Below are 16,326 nucleotides of genomic sequence, written 5' to 3' on the forward strand. Positions count from 1 at the left end.
TTATTAGTACTATTATTGTATTAGTATTACCATTATTAGCGCTATTATATTAGTATTACTATTATTAGTACTATTATTGTATTAGTATTACTATTATTAGCACTATTATATTAGTATTACTATTATTAGTACTATTATTGTATTAGTATTACTATTATTAGTACTATTATTGTATTAGTATTACTATTATTAGTACTATTATTGTATTAGTATTACTATTATTAGTACTATTATTGTATTAGTATTACTATTATTAGTACTATTATTGTATTAGTATTACTATTATTAGTACTATTATTTTATTAGTATTACTATTATTAGTACTATTATTGTATTAGTATTACTATTATTAGTACTATTATTGAATTTGTATTGCTATTATTAGGACTATTATTAGATTAGTATTACCATTATTAGCGCTATTATATTAGTATTACTATTATTAGTACTATTATTGTATTAGTATTACTATTATTAGCACTATTATATTAGTATTACTATTATTAGTACTATTATTGTATTAGTATTACTATTATTAGTACTATTATTGTATTAGTATTACTATTATTAGTACTATTATTGTATTAGTATTACTATTATTAGTACCATTATGGTATTAGTATTACTATTATTAGTACTATTATTGCATTAGTACTACTATTATTAGCACTATTATTGTATTATTATTATTACTATTATTAGTTCTATTATTGAATTTGTATTGCTATTATTAGGACTATTATTAGATTAGTATTACTATTATTAGCGCTATTATATTAGTATTACTATTATTAGTACTATTACGGTATTAGTATTACTATTATTAGTACTATTATTGTATTAGTATTACTATTATTAGTACTATTATTATATTAGTATTACTATTATTAGTACTATTATTACATTAGTATTACTATTATTAGTACTATTATATTAGTATTACTATTATTAGTACTATTACATTAGTATGACTATTATTAGTACTATTATTACATTAGTATTACTATTATTAGTACTATTATTACATTAGTATTACTATTATTAGTACTATTATTACATTAGTATTACTATTATTAGCACTATTATATTAGTATTACTATTATTAGTACTATTATATTAGTATTACTATTATTAGTACTATTATATTAGTATTACTATTATTAGTACTATTACATTAGTATTACTATTATTAGTACTATGATTATATTAGTATTACTATTATTAGTTCTATGATTATATTAGTATTACTATTATTAGTACTATTATATTAGTATTACTATTATTAGTACTATTATATTAGTATTACTATTTTAGTACTATTATATTAGTATTACTATTATTAGTACTATTATATTAGTATTACTATTATTAGTGCTATTATATTAGTATTACTATTATTAGTACTATTATATTAGTATTACTATTATTAGTGCTATTATATTAGTATTACTATTATTAGTACGATTATTATATTAGTATTACTATTATTAGTACTATTATTACATTAGTATTACTATTATTAGTACTATTATTATATTAGTATTACTATTATTAGTACTATTATATTAGTATTACTATTATTAGTACTATTATTACATTAGTATGACTATTATTAGTACTATTATTACATTAGTGTTACCATTGTAATAGAATGAGCCAACCTCCAACCTAGGATTTTTGACTCGTAACCTTTTTCCGGCTCGCACCGCCGCGCGGAGCCAGCCGGGGCGGATTCACATTGGCGGCTAATGCCGGTGGCGAGCGGTAACTGAACCCGACCGCAGGCCCCCTACCCCTCCTTCGGCGATCCGCACCGAACGGCACGGTGGGGTACAATCAAACGGCCCCCCACTCCGTCGTCCGGTAACCCACAGGTGCAGGCCGAGCTGAAGCGCAAGTGGCGACGCTGGTGCGTGGACCGCTACCTGTCGGTCGACCTGCGGCAGCAGCACAACTCCACCGTGAGCAACGGCAACAACGGAGCCACGCAGCTCTCGCTGCTCACCAAGTGCAGCCCCAAGACGCGCTCCTCCAGCCTGCAGGTGGACTCTTCGCTCATCTAGACCCAACCGGGGGGGCGGGGTGGTCACGCAGCACGTGCCCCCCGCCATCACACACGTCCCCCTGCGATCGCACACCCCCCCCACCCACCCTCCACCCAGCATGGTCCACACCCCCCCCGCCCTCCTCACCCTCCATACTTCGCTCCACTGGACGCGTCCCTCCGCCTCACACCCCCCCCCCCCTCCGCTCGGCATGCGCCTCCCCGCGCCCTCGTTCCTCCACTCCACGTGCGGTGTCCCTCCATGCGTTCCCCCCCCCCGCCCCCCTGACCTCTGCATGTCCCTGCGCTCCACGCGTCCCTTCGCTCCGCTTACCTCTCCGCACCCCGTAAACCACGCGGGCCCCTCTGCCCCACGCTTCCCTTGCCTCCCGCACGCCACCTCGCTCTCCACTGCGCATGGCCCAGTGCGATCGCGCGCCCCCCTCTCCGCCACACTTCCCTTCGCTCCGCACGTGCCTCGACTCGTCGGCATGTTCTTCCACTCCAGATGTCCCTCTGCGTTCACAAGTCCCTCCATCGCATGTCCCTCAACTCCACACATGACTCTACATGCCCCTCCACTCTACATATCCTTCCATATCATACTTCCCTCTGAAGTTCACAGCCCCACCACACACACGCGCACCACACCCATCTCCACACCCTGCACACTCCACATTGCTCCACGCACGAGCACCCCTTGCTCCTCTCCCTTGTACAGCCATCCATTTCCCAATGCCTCCCACTAAGCTTTTGCCCTTTACTACTCACCGATTAATATCGACAAACGCCGAGTCTAACCCAAGCGGTAGAATCAATTTTATACGGCTGAATAGGGAGACACAATGGACCTACGCCACACCCATCATTTCCCCTTGGCCTTTTCCACCGTCAGCCACAACCTCACCGCTACCAATCCTTCCCTCCGGACCTAGGGCTCCTCATGCTCGTCTCTGCAGCCACGCTGGGAGACGCTCCAGTTGCTTTACAGGCGGCTCTCCGGAGGCCACAGTGCCAAACCCGACGCTCATGGCACTTTGCACTTGGAACAAGCGAGCTGCCCGCCTGCCGGCCGGCAACCGCAGCCCTGTTGAGCCACCTTCTCAGTAAACGTTGGGCCAACGTTGACTCAACGTTGACTCAACGTTGGCTCAACGTTTCATGTTTCCTGAGAGTACTCGGTAAACGCGCAACGTTGGGCCAACGTTGGCACGTGTTTGGGACTGTTGGACCAATGTTGACTCAACGTTGGCCCAACGTTCCATGTTACCTGGGAGTTCACGGTAAACGCGCAACGTTGGGCCAACGTTGGCACGTGGTTGGAACCGTTGGCCCAACGTTGGCTCAACTTTGGCCCAACGTTCCATGTTCCCTGGGAGTTCCCGGTAAACGCGCAACGTTGGGCCAACGTTGGCACGTGGTTGTCACCGTGTTTTAACCGGGTTGCTTGTTCGTTCCGCCGTAGCCTTTAGCTGATATCGCAGGGGTTTCGTTTTGAGCTCCAGGGCGCACACGCACAGGGAGGGAAGCGAGCGGTGAGATTGGTCATCACGCACCCTGCCCCTCCAATTTTCGCCGCACACCAAAACACCCAGCAAGCAGCGCAACTGCACCAGACCACGCATTCCGCGAAAGAAAAAGTTCGGAAAAAATTCTGCATGCGCACAGGTCGTGTAACGCTCTCCGAGAACGCGTGCGTCCTTCGGAGTGTTTAACCAGCAGCGCAGAAGACCACGGGTAACTTTTGCGTATTTCTATCGTCCTCTGTCCCCTCGGTTATATTCTCCAAGTGTTGGGCAATCACCCTTTGATGAACTTGGCCGCTTTTGCGGACAGGGTTCATGCCGAATAGCGACACAGGGTTTCGCGCGAATTTCGTTCATATCCGATCGCCTTTACGAGTGCTATCGCGGGCCCCCACCCCCCCCCCCCCCCGTTACTAACGTACAGAACTAGCGCACAAACCCTTTCGTGCTTAGTTGGAAAGCGTTACACATTATATATATATATTTAAAGCAAATCTTGCGCTCGCAGAAATTTTTTACAAGAAAAAAAAAATTCTTATTATCCTTTGTGCTTTTTTTTTCTTCTCGTTGGAAGTGCCCCCTCGGGGTGGGGCGGTTGGAGGGGGGGGGGGGGCATGCCGTAGATGTAGAACGCTCGTGTGCGTGTCGTGTGGTGTGTGTGTTCTTGGCTCGTCCGATAGACAGTAACCGCAGCCCCGGAGCAGCATGGCGCGATGATCAGTGACTGCCGCGTGTAGCCGTCCCGTGGCGCCACCCCGCGTAGTGTCCGTGGTTTCGTAGGGACCCCTGTCGATGTATAGCCGTCCGCAAGCTCGGTCGCTGTAGCGACCTCCGGCTTTTATGGCGCCGGTTTTCCCGCAGAGCGCGGGCAGAAACTTCCCCGCGGAAAACGTCTTGCTCGATCCTTAGGGTGCGGAGGCCTCAGAACACCGGTCGGGGAAAACCAGGCGCCGGCCAAAGTTTTGCGCGCGCGACGCGTCGTTACTGTTATTATGATGATGATGATTATTATTATTGCTGCTCAACGTCTCCCGGCAGCAAAAGTGTCAACTTTTCTATTTCCACGGGAGGATTGCCGTTTGGTCTGAGCGAACCACTCGAGCTTGCGGCTCTTTGTGGTCACGTGGTCGAGGCCGTCGTACGCCCAGCGAGAAGGCGGCTGCAGTGGCCGAGACGCGCCCCGTGCAAAGGGGGGGGGGGGGAGGGTGTGGGGATGGCCATCCTTCGGATTTCCATCAAAGCATTCTCGCGATTGAAAACACGGAAGCTGAATGTGAGCACGCGGGCTGGATCGAGACCAAGCGCGCTTGTCCCAGAAATCGCCCTCTTGCCTCCCCCCGCCACCCCTCACCCTCCCATCAGCGTAACGTGAGGACTTATATGAGGACTGTACTTATATAGGGTGTGCTTGTATCCGGCTTCTAACATAATAGGAATAATTTGCCCAGATAAGCCTCACTGAGTCCGAAGGCTTTTTCTTTTTTTCCTGGAGGGTTCTGCATTGGAATGTTTCGGGTGAATTCCATTGATGCGTAATTTTGGTATACGGAAGGAGTAACTGGAAGAAAAAAAACATCGAAAAACTCTTCTTGCAGTTGAGGGGGTTCCACTCAGCATGGCAATCTACCTTCTGGCTGCCACTCGCCTACAACACGTGGCTATCCCTGGCACACACGTGGTGCAAATACCGCTGAGTCATCGATATCCGACAAGGTTGGGCGCATTGAGGACCATTTGGCCGTAGGTCATAGCCGTGGAAATGTGTCCAGCAGAGCGTCCGTTGCTTCACGTGGCTCTCTCGGCGAGACTCCGCCAACGCCGGTTCGTCTCACGTACGGGGGGCGGGCGGTGGGGGGGGGGGCGAGCAGTGGTGAGGGGGGGGGGCTACCCACCCCCCATGTGGTTTCGTGCCCGTGAGAGCCGTCGCTCACGGGCAGCGCGTATTCCGCAAACGGAATTAGCGGTGCAAAATATCCGCCGTCGACGAAAGTGTTTGTGTAGTTTACGGTGATTCGGACGAGTGGACGAAGTGATCGAGCGACGACTACTACGACTACGGACGCTGCCCTCCAGAGACAAACGCGCGACCCGCTGAGACAAACGTAGACGCTCCTCCGAACGCTCTGAACAAAAGCGGAGACTTAAACTAACTCGAGCCGTGTTCATCAGCGACTACGTTGCAGCCTGGAAGACCAGAAAATGATAACTGCCCGACACGGTATGTACGTATTTAAAACGGTGTACCTCGGTCACTGATTGGCTGAGCTGATGACGTTGTGGTGGGGGGGGGATCGCGTGCCCACGTCACAAACATCGCTCGTCTGACATTGGATGACACTCTCCACTGCCCTCGTCGACCAGACCCCCCAAAATCAGTGACGACATGAAATCCGCAGACCTGCGGTTCGACTAAATCTCCACGTGGTTGTCGTCGCCTCGGCTAGGACTGGGACTCGGACAAATAAATAGAACGCTGACTAAATGTCCGCCGCTCCCGGGCTACGGTCGAGGGGTCGCCCAGTGTCCTGAAGCGTTGGGGGGGGGAATTGCCCCTCTCGCCACCCTCCCCCCAGCAGTGCTTTCGGACGTAGCCCGAGTTCCGGTCGTCACTCGTAGACCTCTGCTTAGGTTTCCTCGCGGTGGCGCCGTTTACGGCTCCCCGATTGTGTTTTTACGCTTGCGCCGCGTTTTGCTGACGTTGGGCACGACGGCGGGCGACGTTTTATTTATTTATTTTTTTGCTGCCGCTCCGCGCGCGCTCGGGAGCCGCCGCTCCCTTCGGGAACCGAACGTTCGCTCGTCCGCGCGCTCGGGGTGTTCGCCGACTCAAAGTCCACGTTCCTCCCGGCGTGCGGAGCGGTGAAACGTCGGGCAATGGTGGTGCCGAACGGCGCGCGGCCCCGAGTGGGGGGGGGAGGGGGGGGGGCGTGGGTTGGGGGTACGACCCGACAACAGGCCGGAGGGAGGGCTCCCTTAGACTCGCGCGTGCGTGCGTGTGCGTGCGTGCGTGTTCACCTAGAAAGTGTTTTTTGTAACCAAAAGCCCTGTGGGCGAGGGAGAGCGGGCGATGTGGAGGACGAGGAGGAGGAGCACTGGTGTCGTTAACGAGTCGGGGCCCCCCAGCCTGGCCTGATAGAATGCAGCGTGAGGGTGGGAGGGTTACAGGGAACCCACCTCTGGCTTGAGGGGTCATTTGCTACTCGATATCTGTTTCTTTCTAAGTAAAAAAAAACCTGTTCGTGTACGAATGCCGAACTGTTCACATGTTAACGTGGAGGTTTTTTGGAGCGCCGCAATGTGATGTGTACCGCGCGTGACTTTCAGCTGTAAGCCAGTCAATCGATCTATGTGATGTGTATCACGTGACTCTCAGCTGTAAGCCAGTTGATCGATCTATATGGTGTGTATCACGCGTAACTTTCAGCTGTAAGCCAGTCGATCGATCGAACTTACGTATCTGCCGTCTCTTTCTGTTACCCATTACCCGCAAAGACTATCCCATGGCACATTTCTGTTACGAGGCCACGTCAGTGGCGAGCGTGGTGAGGCTGGTCATCGTTTTCGCGCGTCGCATTGCCCACCACGAGCGCCACCCAGCGGGTCGGACCTGCGTCATTCGCTCTGCTGCAAGTCATTTCTTGTATCCGACGCTTAAAATGAGTTTCGATGTCCCTACGCGGAGACTGCGATCATTCCCCCCCCACTCCGTCCAGCCATGGGCTTTCGCGAGAAAAATTCGATCACGGCGTTCTACTTCCATTTTGTGTTCGACGGCTTGCAGCCCCCCCCCCCACCCACGCCCCGTGGCTGCACGTGCGGCACCACGTGGCGCCGTGTTTTGATAATCGCAAAGGTGGCTAATAATGTGTAATGCGTTACCAATCGTAAATGAGAAATGTTTGCAGTAGTACACACACGCTTTTGTCGACGGAATGGATACAGCCAGGGCTGAATTTCTCACTCGATATTCTCCAGAACGCTGCTGGGCTGGCTCGGAGTAGGGATTGTAGAGCTACAAGGTACGTCTATACACAATAAACCTCGGTTGTCGTCGATTACTGTACCCTATGTTCCAATAATCCCACGAGGATAAGATTAGTAGGATTACAAAACAAGGTGAGATTGATGGTGGCGTGCTCAAAACAATTCCCCAGAACAGTGTTCCGGATTTTTCGTGTTGAAATTAAGACTTCTGGTATGTACCTAATTACAGATATACATGTAGCGTTTAGGCAAACGTTTCGGGTAATTGCCATGTTATTCAGAGTAGGAGGAATATGCAGACGAGAGCGACGTGCTGAATAGTTGGAGACAACGCATTGCAGGGTCCCATGAGCCCAGAGCCAGATGTCTCACCCGTGGGGTGCCACCTCAAGTGGCATCCATCACTTAAGCGGTTCCAAGTTTCTTCATGTTGGACAATAGCCGTGATTTGTGCGTTATGACCGTTTGAGATGAGTGGGGTCATCAGGTTATTCACCCTTGTTATAAATAAACTCCGTACTGGTAAAGATGTTGCTCCCTTGGGGTGGTACCCACTTACTGCGCTGGCCCCCATGGACCGATGACGAAATGCTTTCTCCAGCTACGTGTCGCTCCGAGATATTTGCTGGCTGCGGCGTTCCCCACCCCGCTTTCAAGCAGGAACAATTGTCCAAAACGTTCCTCTGCTGCCGTGCGCTGTATCCTGTTGTTGTCCTGTTCCGAGGAGGGGGGTGGGGGGGGTGTTTGCCATCGGCGATGGCATCGTCAAGTGTTCTGCTCTCCCGATCTCTGCGCTGCCTACAGCCCCCACTTGCACCGATAGGGCGGCGCGGGCTGCCACTCGCGTCGCCACCTCAAACGCGCGCGCGCCCTGAAATTTTCTCTCTCGCGTGCGTGCACGCACGCGCGCACGCGTACATACAGCGGCGGATAGAAGGAGACTTTCAACTGTATTTTATGTAACCCAGGTGCGAACTGCCGCAGACCAGGACGCGAGTTGCGTTTGCAAGAGCGACCTTTTGGGCCCATTGCTTTGCCGGGAGGGGGCCGATGGTTGCTGTTGCTGCTGCACGTGTAATTCCAACTGAGTGGATTTTTGGACGTTTTTTTCGAAAAAAATTGGTACATTTGGACGCTGACGCCGACACGCCATGGACGGCCCACTCCTGTGATTGACGTCGGGGCGGCCCGCTGGATGCGAACCGTGAACTGTTGCGGCAAGCGGCAAACGCGCTACCGCTGGGCCCCTGTTGAGGGGAGGGGGGGGGGGGGGGCAGGTGTACCATGTGATCACTACTAGGGTTGCCACCTTCACAGACTCAACCCGTTATGTAATTCCGGTCGGCACGAGGTGTCTTATGCTTATGACAACCTTGCAGTGTACCCTGTGATGAAGATCAACACAGCAACACTGGCGGTACCGGATCTCGGTACAAATTGATTCCAGCGGCCACCCGAATACAGGTGCCAAATGCCGGACTGTCTGGGTCAACCGTTCCCTCTGGGTGACCTCAGGTTACGGTTGCCACCTGTCCAGATCAAACCCGGAGAAGCAGCAACCCAAGCCACTGCACAGTGCTGTGAGCACCAAAAGCTGAAGTAAATGTCAAATGAACAGGGGTCTGGGTGAAGCACTGAAGGCGGTGGGACGAGGTTTGGTGCGAATGGCTTGTTTGATTGGCTTGTTGGAGCGGAGTACTGGTAGAGATATCGAGAGATAGTACTCGTGGCTGATTGGCTAGTGTGCTTTTGGGCTCGGGCCATTGGGATTTGGGCATCATTCTTACTAGTGGCCGGTTGGCTATTGTGGCTAGGATAAGTGGTTGAGATTGCACTAGTGGCTGGTTGGCTATTGTGGCTAGGGTTAGTGGTTAGAGATTGTACTGGTGGCTGGGTGGCTATTGTGGCTAGGGTTAGTGGTGTAGATTGCACTAGTGGCTGGTTGGCTATTGTGGCTAGGGTTAGTGGTTAGAGATTGTACTGGTGGCTGGGTGGCTATTGTGGCTAGGGTTAGTGGTTAGAGATTGTACTGGTGGCTGGTTGGCTATTGTGGCTAGGGTTAGTGGTTAGAGATTGTAGTGGTGGCTGGGTGGCTAGGGTTAGTGGTGGAGATTGCACGAGTGGCTGGTTGGCTAATGTGGCTAGGGTTAGTGGTTAGAGATTTACTGGTGGTTCGGTGGCTATTGTGGCTAGGGTTAGTGGTTAGAGATAGTACTGGTGGCTGGGTGGCTATTGTGGCTAGGGTTAGTGGTTAGAGATTGTGCTGGTGGCTGGTTGGCTAATGTGGCTATGGTTAGCGGTGGAGATTGCACTAGTGGCTGGGTGGCTATTGTGGCTAGGGTTAGTGGTAGAGCGACTACTAGTGGCTGGTTGGCTAATGTGGCTAGGGTTAGTGGTAGTGGTAGCACTAGTAGTACTCGTGGTTGGTTGGATAGGTGTGGTTCAGGCTGAGGTCAGCGGGAGGGGTAAGTGCTGTTGTGTGGTCGGCTAGCTGGTTGGTATCAGAGATAAGAACCAGCCATGTGATTGGCTCGTGTACTCTGCTAACGAGCGGCTCGTTCCTCTCCTGCCACCGCTGCTCGTTGCTCCTCCATGCGGTTGTAGACTTCTCCGATTTGTTGTACACTTTTTGTTTTGTAGACTTATTGTTTTGTAGACATCTTATTTTGTATACTTGTTTTGTAGACTTCTTGTTGACTTGTAGACTTGTTGTGTAGACTTCTTGTTGACTTGTTTTGTAGACTTGTTTTGTAGACTTGTTTTGTAGACTTCTTGTTGACTTGTAGACTTCTTGTTGACTTGTAGACTAATTGTGTAGACTTGTTGGTGACTTGTAGACTTGTTTTGTAGACTTGTTGTGTAGACTTCTTGTTGACTTGTAGACTTGTAGACTTCTTGTTGACTTTTTGACTTGTTTTGTATACTTGTTTTGTAGACGTCTTGTTGACTTGTAGACTTGTTGTGTAGACTTCTTGTTGACTTTTTTACTTGTTTTGTAGACTTGTTGCGTAGACTTCTTGCTGACTTGTAGACTTCTTGTAGACTTCTTGTTGACTTGTAGACTTGTTGTTGACTTGTAGACTTGTTGTGTAGACTTCTTGTTGACTTGTAGACGTATTGTGTAGACTTGTTGTTGACTTGTAGACTTGTTGGTGACTTGTAGACTTGTTTCGTAGACTTGTTGTGTAGACTTGTTGTTGACTTGTAGACTTGTTTTGTAGACTTCTTGTTGACTTGTAGACTTGTTGTTGACTTGTAGACTTGTTTCGTAGACTTCTTGTGTAGACTTGTTGTTGACTTGTAGACTTGTTGTGTAGACGTCTTGTTGACTTATAGACTTGTTGTTGACTTGTAGACTTGTTTTGTAGACTTCTTGGTGGACACGTGGTGGGGGGGGGGGTTGCACGCTGCGTGACGCTTCTACATGATAGGGTCAGAGATGTGGCAGGTGGTGTTCAGTTCACTGCAGGCCGTGTAACGCGATATTGTTTACCTACTTTAGTAGAACCCTTAAGGGTGGCAGATTTAAAAAAATGTATTTTAGGTGGGCGGTGTGGGGCGGGCCCCTGCAAAAAAATTAGGTGGGGGGGGGGGCATCTGCCTGACATAGTCGTTGCTCTGCCGCTGCCTTTGTCGTCACATTAAACTCAGAAAGAAAGACACCTCCCCAGTACTCATCATGCATGGCACGCACAAAGCATAAGGCACGTGCCACGCATGTTCGTGTACGGCCATGTGGGTCCACTGCTGGATAAGGGACCTCTCCTCCCCGTGCAGGTTACGTACCACCAGCCGTGCTGGTCAGCGTGTGTTGGTGAAGGCGGGCAGCGTAGAAGCGCAGTACAACAATACAGGTTACTCCGCTACTTACGAACGAGTTAGGTTCCGAAGGTCTGCACGTAAGTTTATTTGTTCGTAAGTCCAACGCTGCTCCTGTCGATTTCAAATATGTTGTACGGCGTGTACACTAAACACGGGGGAATGACTTTAAAAGTTGTACAATCTCTTGTAGATGTAAATGGCTCTGGTTCGTCATGTTCTGGAGATGTAGATGCCACTGGTTCTTCATGTTCTGGAGATGTAGATGCCACTGGTTCTTCATGTTCTGCAGATGTAGATGCCACTGGTTCTTCATGTTCTGCAGATGTCGATGCCGCTGGTTTGTCATGTTCTGGAGATGTCGATGCCACTGGTTTGTCATGTTCTGGAGATATCGATGCCACTGGTTTGTCATGTTCCGGAGATGTAGGTGCGGGAGTTCAGCTTACAACTCTCAGTCCGAACAGGCAACTGGACACACGGACAACTTTGTTCGCATCTCGGAAAGTTCTCCCCCAGTGGCGATATTTACACACCGTGCCAGGTATTCATTTGAGGCTGAGTCAACCTAGGGGAGGCGCAGAACCGATTCAGATATTCGTCACTGGCTGTTGGCTGTGAGCAGGAATCGAACTCTGGTCGCCGAGTTTGTAGCGCAGTGCGCTAACCATAACACTACCGCTCCTCACATTACAACATGCATATCACAGCTGAAATGCACAAAGCATGCACGCTTGTTCATACCATGTGCATCATACTCATGTATAGGATCGCACCCTCCTATTTACGCCTGTATAAACGAATGCTTTGTGTGCGATTTCCACCAAACGCTACACATGCTATATAACATCACACTGTGTGTGTGCGTGTGTGATGTGTACCTGTGCATGCCCGCGTACATCATTGTGTGCTGTTGCATGCTGTATCATGCGACGTCGGTCACACATGCCGTGTAAGTGCTGTGCGTCATGCGTGCTCTGCGCTGTTGCACCCTGCATGCCGCCGTGTACATCGCGCGTGCTGTGTGACGTGACGACGTTCCGTTCAAAAAGCCAGCCACATTTTCTGGGAGCCTTAGCGAGGACACACGGTGAAGCTGGCTGGCCCCATCCCCACCTGTAAAGCCAGCCTCGTGTTCCTTAGCCGCACTCATTCCTATCGCAAGGCCAGGTTCGCATTGAGAGTGGGATTCGCTCTCAACCTTGACATTGCCCACCAAATACTTCTGATAGACCCCTGCCTACTACCCCCCATCATCCTGTCATAGCTCAGTGCTGCCCACTGCTCAGTTAGCCCTGCCCTTTGCCCCCATCGTGAGGCCAGAACATGTTAAACCAGGGACAGTTACGATTTTCGCAAAAAAAAGCTTCCGGGGCTGCTGGGCGCATCGCCAATGTGTATTTGAACGTGGTGCGGCACCATCTTTTCCACTGTCGACAATACCCAGGCATATTTCTCAGTCGGCACTGGCTCTCCTGCAGTGAAGTTCAACACGGCACCACAGGCACCAGGTGTCGTACATGGGTCAAACCTGGACAGGTGGCAACCTAAGTTGTGCGTCGAGTGTGCGAGATGCGCGATCACAACAACGCACGCGCTGTGTACGTGCTGGCTGCGTCCGTTCCTCCGTGGTGTACACACACACACGGCGATACACACCGCCGTGTGTGTGTGTGTGCATGCCTCGGCAAGCACACGACGCTGCCAAGGAGCCACGCACCGCTCCACGTGCCACACAGCGCACTGCCCCCTAGAATAGTGGCACACCCTCATCCATCGAGGGCCCCGCCTCGTTGAAAGAAGAAGCCTTCTGCCCCAGCCACGGCCACATAACGGGGCTCCACGCCCGTGAATTCACGGGGGGGAATCTTCATTAACCTGGGGAGCCAGCGATGTGCCAGCGGTGTAGCTTGGTTGGGATGGGCCCTCGTTAATAATCCCCCCTCTCTTCCCCTCCCGCCGCCCTCTTTGTATCTCGCTGTCCGTGTGCCCCCGCTGCGTCACTTTCTGATGGGGGGGGGGGAGATCTCTGTGCGAGGTGAGCTTCTGCTGAGTCGAGAGGTAAAGGCGACGGTTTGAGTCGTCGGTTCTGTCAACGATCGGGGTTCCTTGTGCGTTGTATTGCGAGATGTGTTTCTGTGTGCGCTGGGAGTTCCAATTCAGAAGCGAGTCGCGGGTTCTGTGTGCGATATGGTGATGGTAGTGGGCGGGGGGGGGGGTGATAAATGGGCACCGTGTTTGTGTGTGTGATGAGTGAGTCTGTGATGGAGAGTGATAGTGGGGAGTGATAGTGCATCGGTTAGCGCGCTGCGCTACGAAACCTGGCGACCCGAGTTTGATTCCCGCTCACAGCCAACTCCGGTGAGGAATGATCTGAACCGGTCACGGGCCTCCCCGTGGTTGACTCAAAGGTGGCCGGGCGTGGTGCTGGCCCACCCACCCCTCGTGTGCCGCGCCAGCCTTCATAGGTACTGCTCGCTAACAGCACTTGCCCCAGCAGCCCGTGTAGGCTACACGGGGGATCTTTGCCCTTGCCTTTTGGGGATGGAGATGTCTCGGTTGGCTGCCATAGTCGAATGTCGGCGTGCATATTCGCTCAACCTGCGTGTGTCCCATCGCTGCGGCAGCTGCTGCTGCTGCTCGCGGGCTCAAGACGATGCAGGGGGCATCGCGCCGCGCAAGGTGTGACGAACCCGCACCTGGCCGCACCTACGGTCAGCACGCTTGGCTACGTACGGTGCGAAGGAAGTTCAACGTGGGGCGCGAGTATCCGCCACAACTGTGAAAGTGTAGAAAATATGGAAAGCGGGCCTCACTTTAGTTGTGATGGAAGTCAGGGTTAGTGTCAGGGTTTGGATGGTTGTACCAGTGGCTGGTTGGTAAGTTGCTTTGGCTTAGAGAGGTCGGGCTAAACAAAGTTTTGGCTCACGTGCTCCACCTTCAAGCCGTGTGCCCATCCTCTCCATCGCACCGTGTGCCTTTTCGATATTTGGCCGCATTTCGTTGCTGATGACTACAGCACACTGTAGTCGTGGCCTATGAACCATTGAGCTGTCATGGTCTGCGTAATGGGAATGGCCTCCACGAAGCAGCTCGGAACGTTCGCGGGACACTGCGAGCGTTGATGCTGCGGGGCAAAACGACAATCAAAAGCGCTACGTTTGGACCCCTCAACCTGAAGCAGTGAAAAGATCATGAACGTTTATTGCGGTCCGTTCAAGGCCCTCACCCTTTTTCTATAATTCAAATCGATCCGTAAACCTTAGACGTCTCGCTGACATGAACTGGGAGGTTATTGTGTCGGCATTTAGCTTCAGAGATATTAATATGTGCACATAGGAATGATCTCGGTATAATGTATGGGAATGAATGTCAATGGCATTTGCAAAGTGCAAGTTTCATTTGGAAGTTATCGACAAAAATGAGGGTTCGGTTGATCAAAACAATTTTTTTGAGTTATATTTACGACTGTTTACCCAGGAAAGTTTAACCGAGTCTCATAACTCTCTTCCAGTGAGGTCCTGCCAAGTTTTCGCATTCGGGGGCAATAATTACTGTGTAGAGTCCCAAATTGAATTGACTGCTATGTGGGTCATTTTTCAAATTTGGCAAATTTGGATCGTGACACCAGCAACACAATGGGGCCTCCGCTTGCGAGTGACGCCAGGGGAATCTTACGTCCACTGCGAGTGAAGCAGACGGCGAGTAGTGTTATTACTATTCGTATTATTGGTGGTTGTTACACCCGCAGCATTAATCAGGGTTGGCCGCTGGAATCGAACCGTGTGAACCTCTGTGGCGAGCGGCGAATGGCGCTGCCGCTAGGCCCCGGGTCATCTCAAACCCAACGACGTCCACGTTTCCGAACGCATCGCGATGCAAGTCGAGAACGATCCGTTCAGAATCCGATCCACGACAAACAACAACAACAAAAATGAAATGGCGCAAAGCTTCGTCCGGACAAACGTTTGTGCGCTTTTTTTTTGCCAACTTTAGTTCCCCCCGCCCCACCCCCCCTCGTGACAACGTCTCATCAAGGCTAACTGTCGGGACAATTATAGTGGCTCTTGGTGACGATTCAAGGCACCCACCAATTTCAGGGGCCTGTATCCGTCCACTACGTTACACTCGGTGTAATTGCCCAGTGACGTTTCTGACCCTCACGTCTGTCTGGTGCGGGCGGGTGTCGGCAAACTCCCTTCGAGGACTGCTTCGTGACGTTATGTATCAAGGACCCCACCATCTTGTGTTCACATTGCATTGCGGCTCTTGAAACATTGAGTTGTGTCGTCGTTGTTGTTGTTGCCGAATTGGAATAAAATGCCTCTCCTTATTTCGCTTGCCGACTCCCCGGGTTCTAGTGACACACGGCTTTTTTTTTGGGGGGGGGGGGGGTGGTTCGTTTGGGCCGCTATCTCCGCTTCGACGCGTTGGTCAACAAAACGGCGCAAATGTAGCAAACTCTCGCAAAGCGTCCACCCCCCCCTCCCCCCTTGCAGCGCCCACTCCCCCTCCCTCCCCTCGGTCCCAGCACACGGAGACCGTCGCTGGTTCTCCAACAGCTGTCGCTTCGGGTTGAAAATGTGAAGGGCGCCGCTGGAAGGGTGTGCGGGTCTCTGCCGCCGAGCGCATTTCGTGTCTCACCGTGTGCCCCGGTCCGCTCCTGTCCCCCATCCCCTCTCCCCCATCCCCTCTCCCCCATCCCCTCTCACCCATCCCCTCTCAACCATCCCCTTTCCCTCGCTCGCCGCGCTGCCGCTGGCTGTGCCATGAGTTTTGTATCGTCTCACGTGTTTGTAATTGTATTTTGCGATTTAGCGATTTGTATTATGTAACATGGAAAGTAAACTACAAAACGTACTTATAAACACCGTCTTTCGCGCCCGTGTGCTTCTTCGAGTGAAACGGACTTTCGTCGTTGAGGACGGGTTCATCAGACGGAGGGTTCTCGCT

At 50.5% G+C, this 16,326-nt stretch overlaps 1 protein-coding gene across 1 annotated transcript in view; it reads left to right on the forward strand.

Annotated features, from left to right (window-relative positions):
* Nucleotides 1–16,244, forward strand: part of LOC116948614 (vasoactive intestinal polypeptide receptor-like) — a 54,558-nt gene extending 38,314 nt beyond the window's left edge. The window contains exons 14-15 of the mRNA XM_032965452.2: nt 1,875–2,042; nt 4,251–16,244. Coding sequence (XP_032821343.1) covers nt 1,875–2,042; nt 4,251–4,307 — 225 coding nt within the window. The 3' untranslated portion in view covers nt 4,308–16,244. The remainder of the gene's footprint in view (nt 1–1,874; nt 2,043–4,250) is intronic.
* Nucleotides 16,245–16,326: the final 82 nt, after the last annotated feature.

Source organism: Petromyzon marinus, chromosome 34 (genome assembly GCF_048934315.1).
Source record: "Petromyzon marinus isolate PM22_M1 ecotype Great Lakes invasive population chromosome 34, UKy_Petmar_22M1.pri1.0, whole genome shotgun sequence".
NCBI classification, from domain to species: domain Eukaryota; kingdom Metazoa; phylum Chordata; class Hyperoartia; order Petromyzontiformes; family Petromyzontidae; genus Petromyzon; species Petromyzon marinus.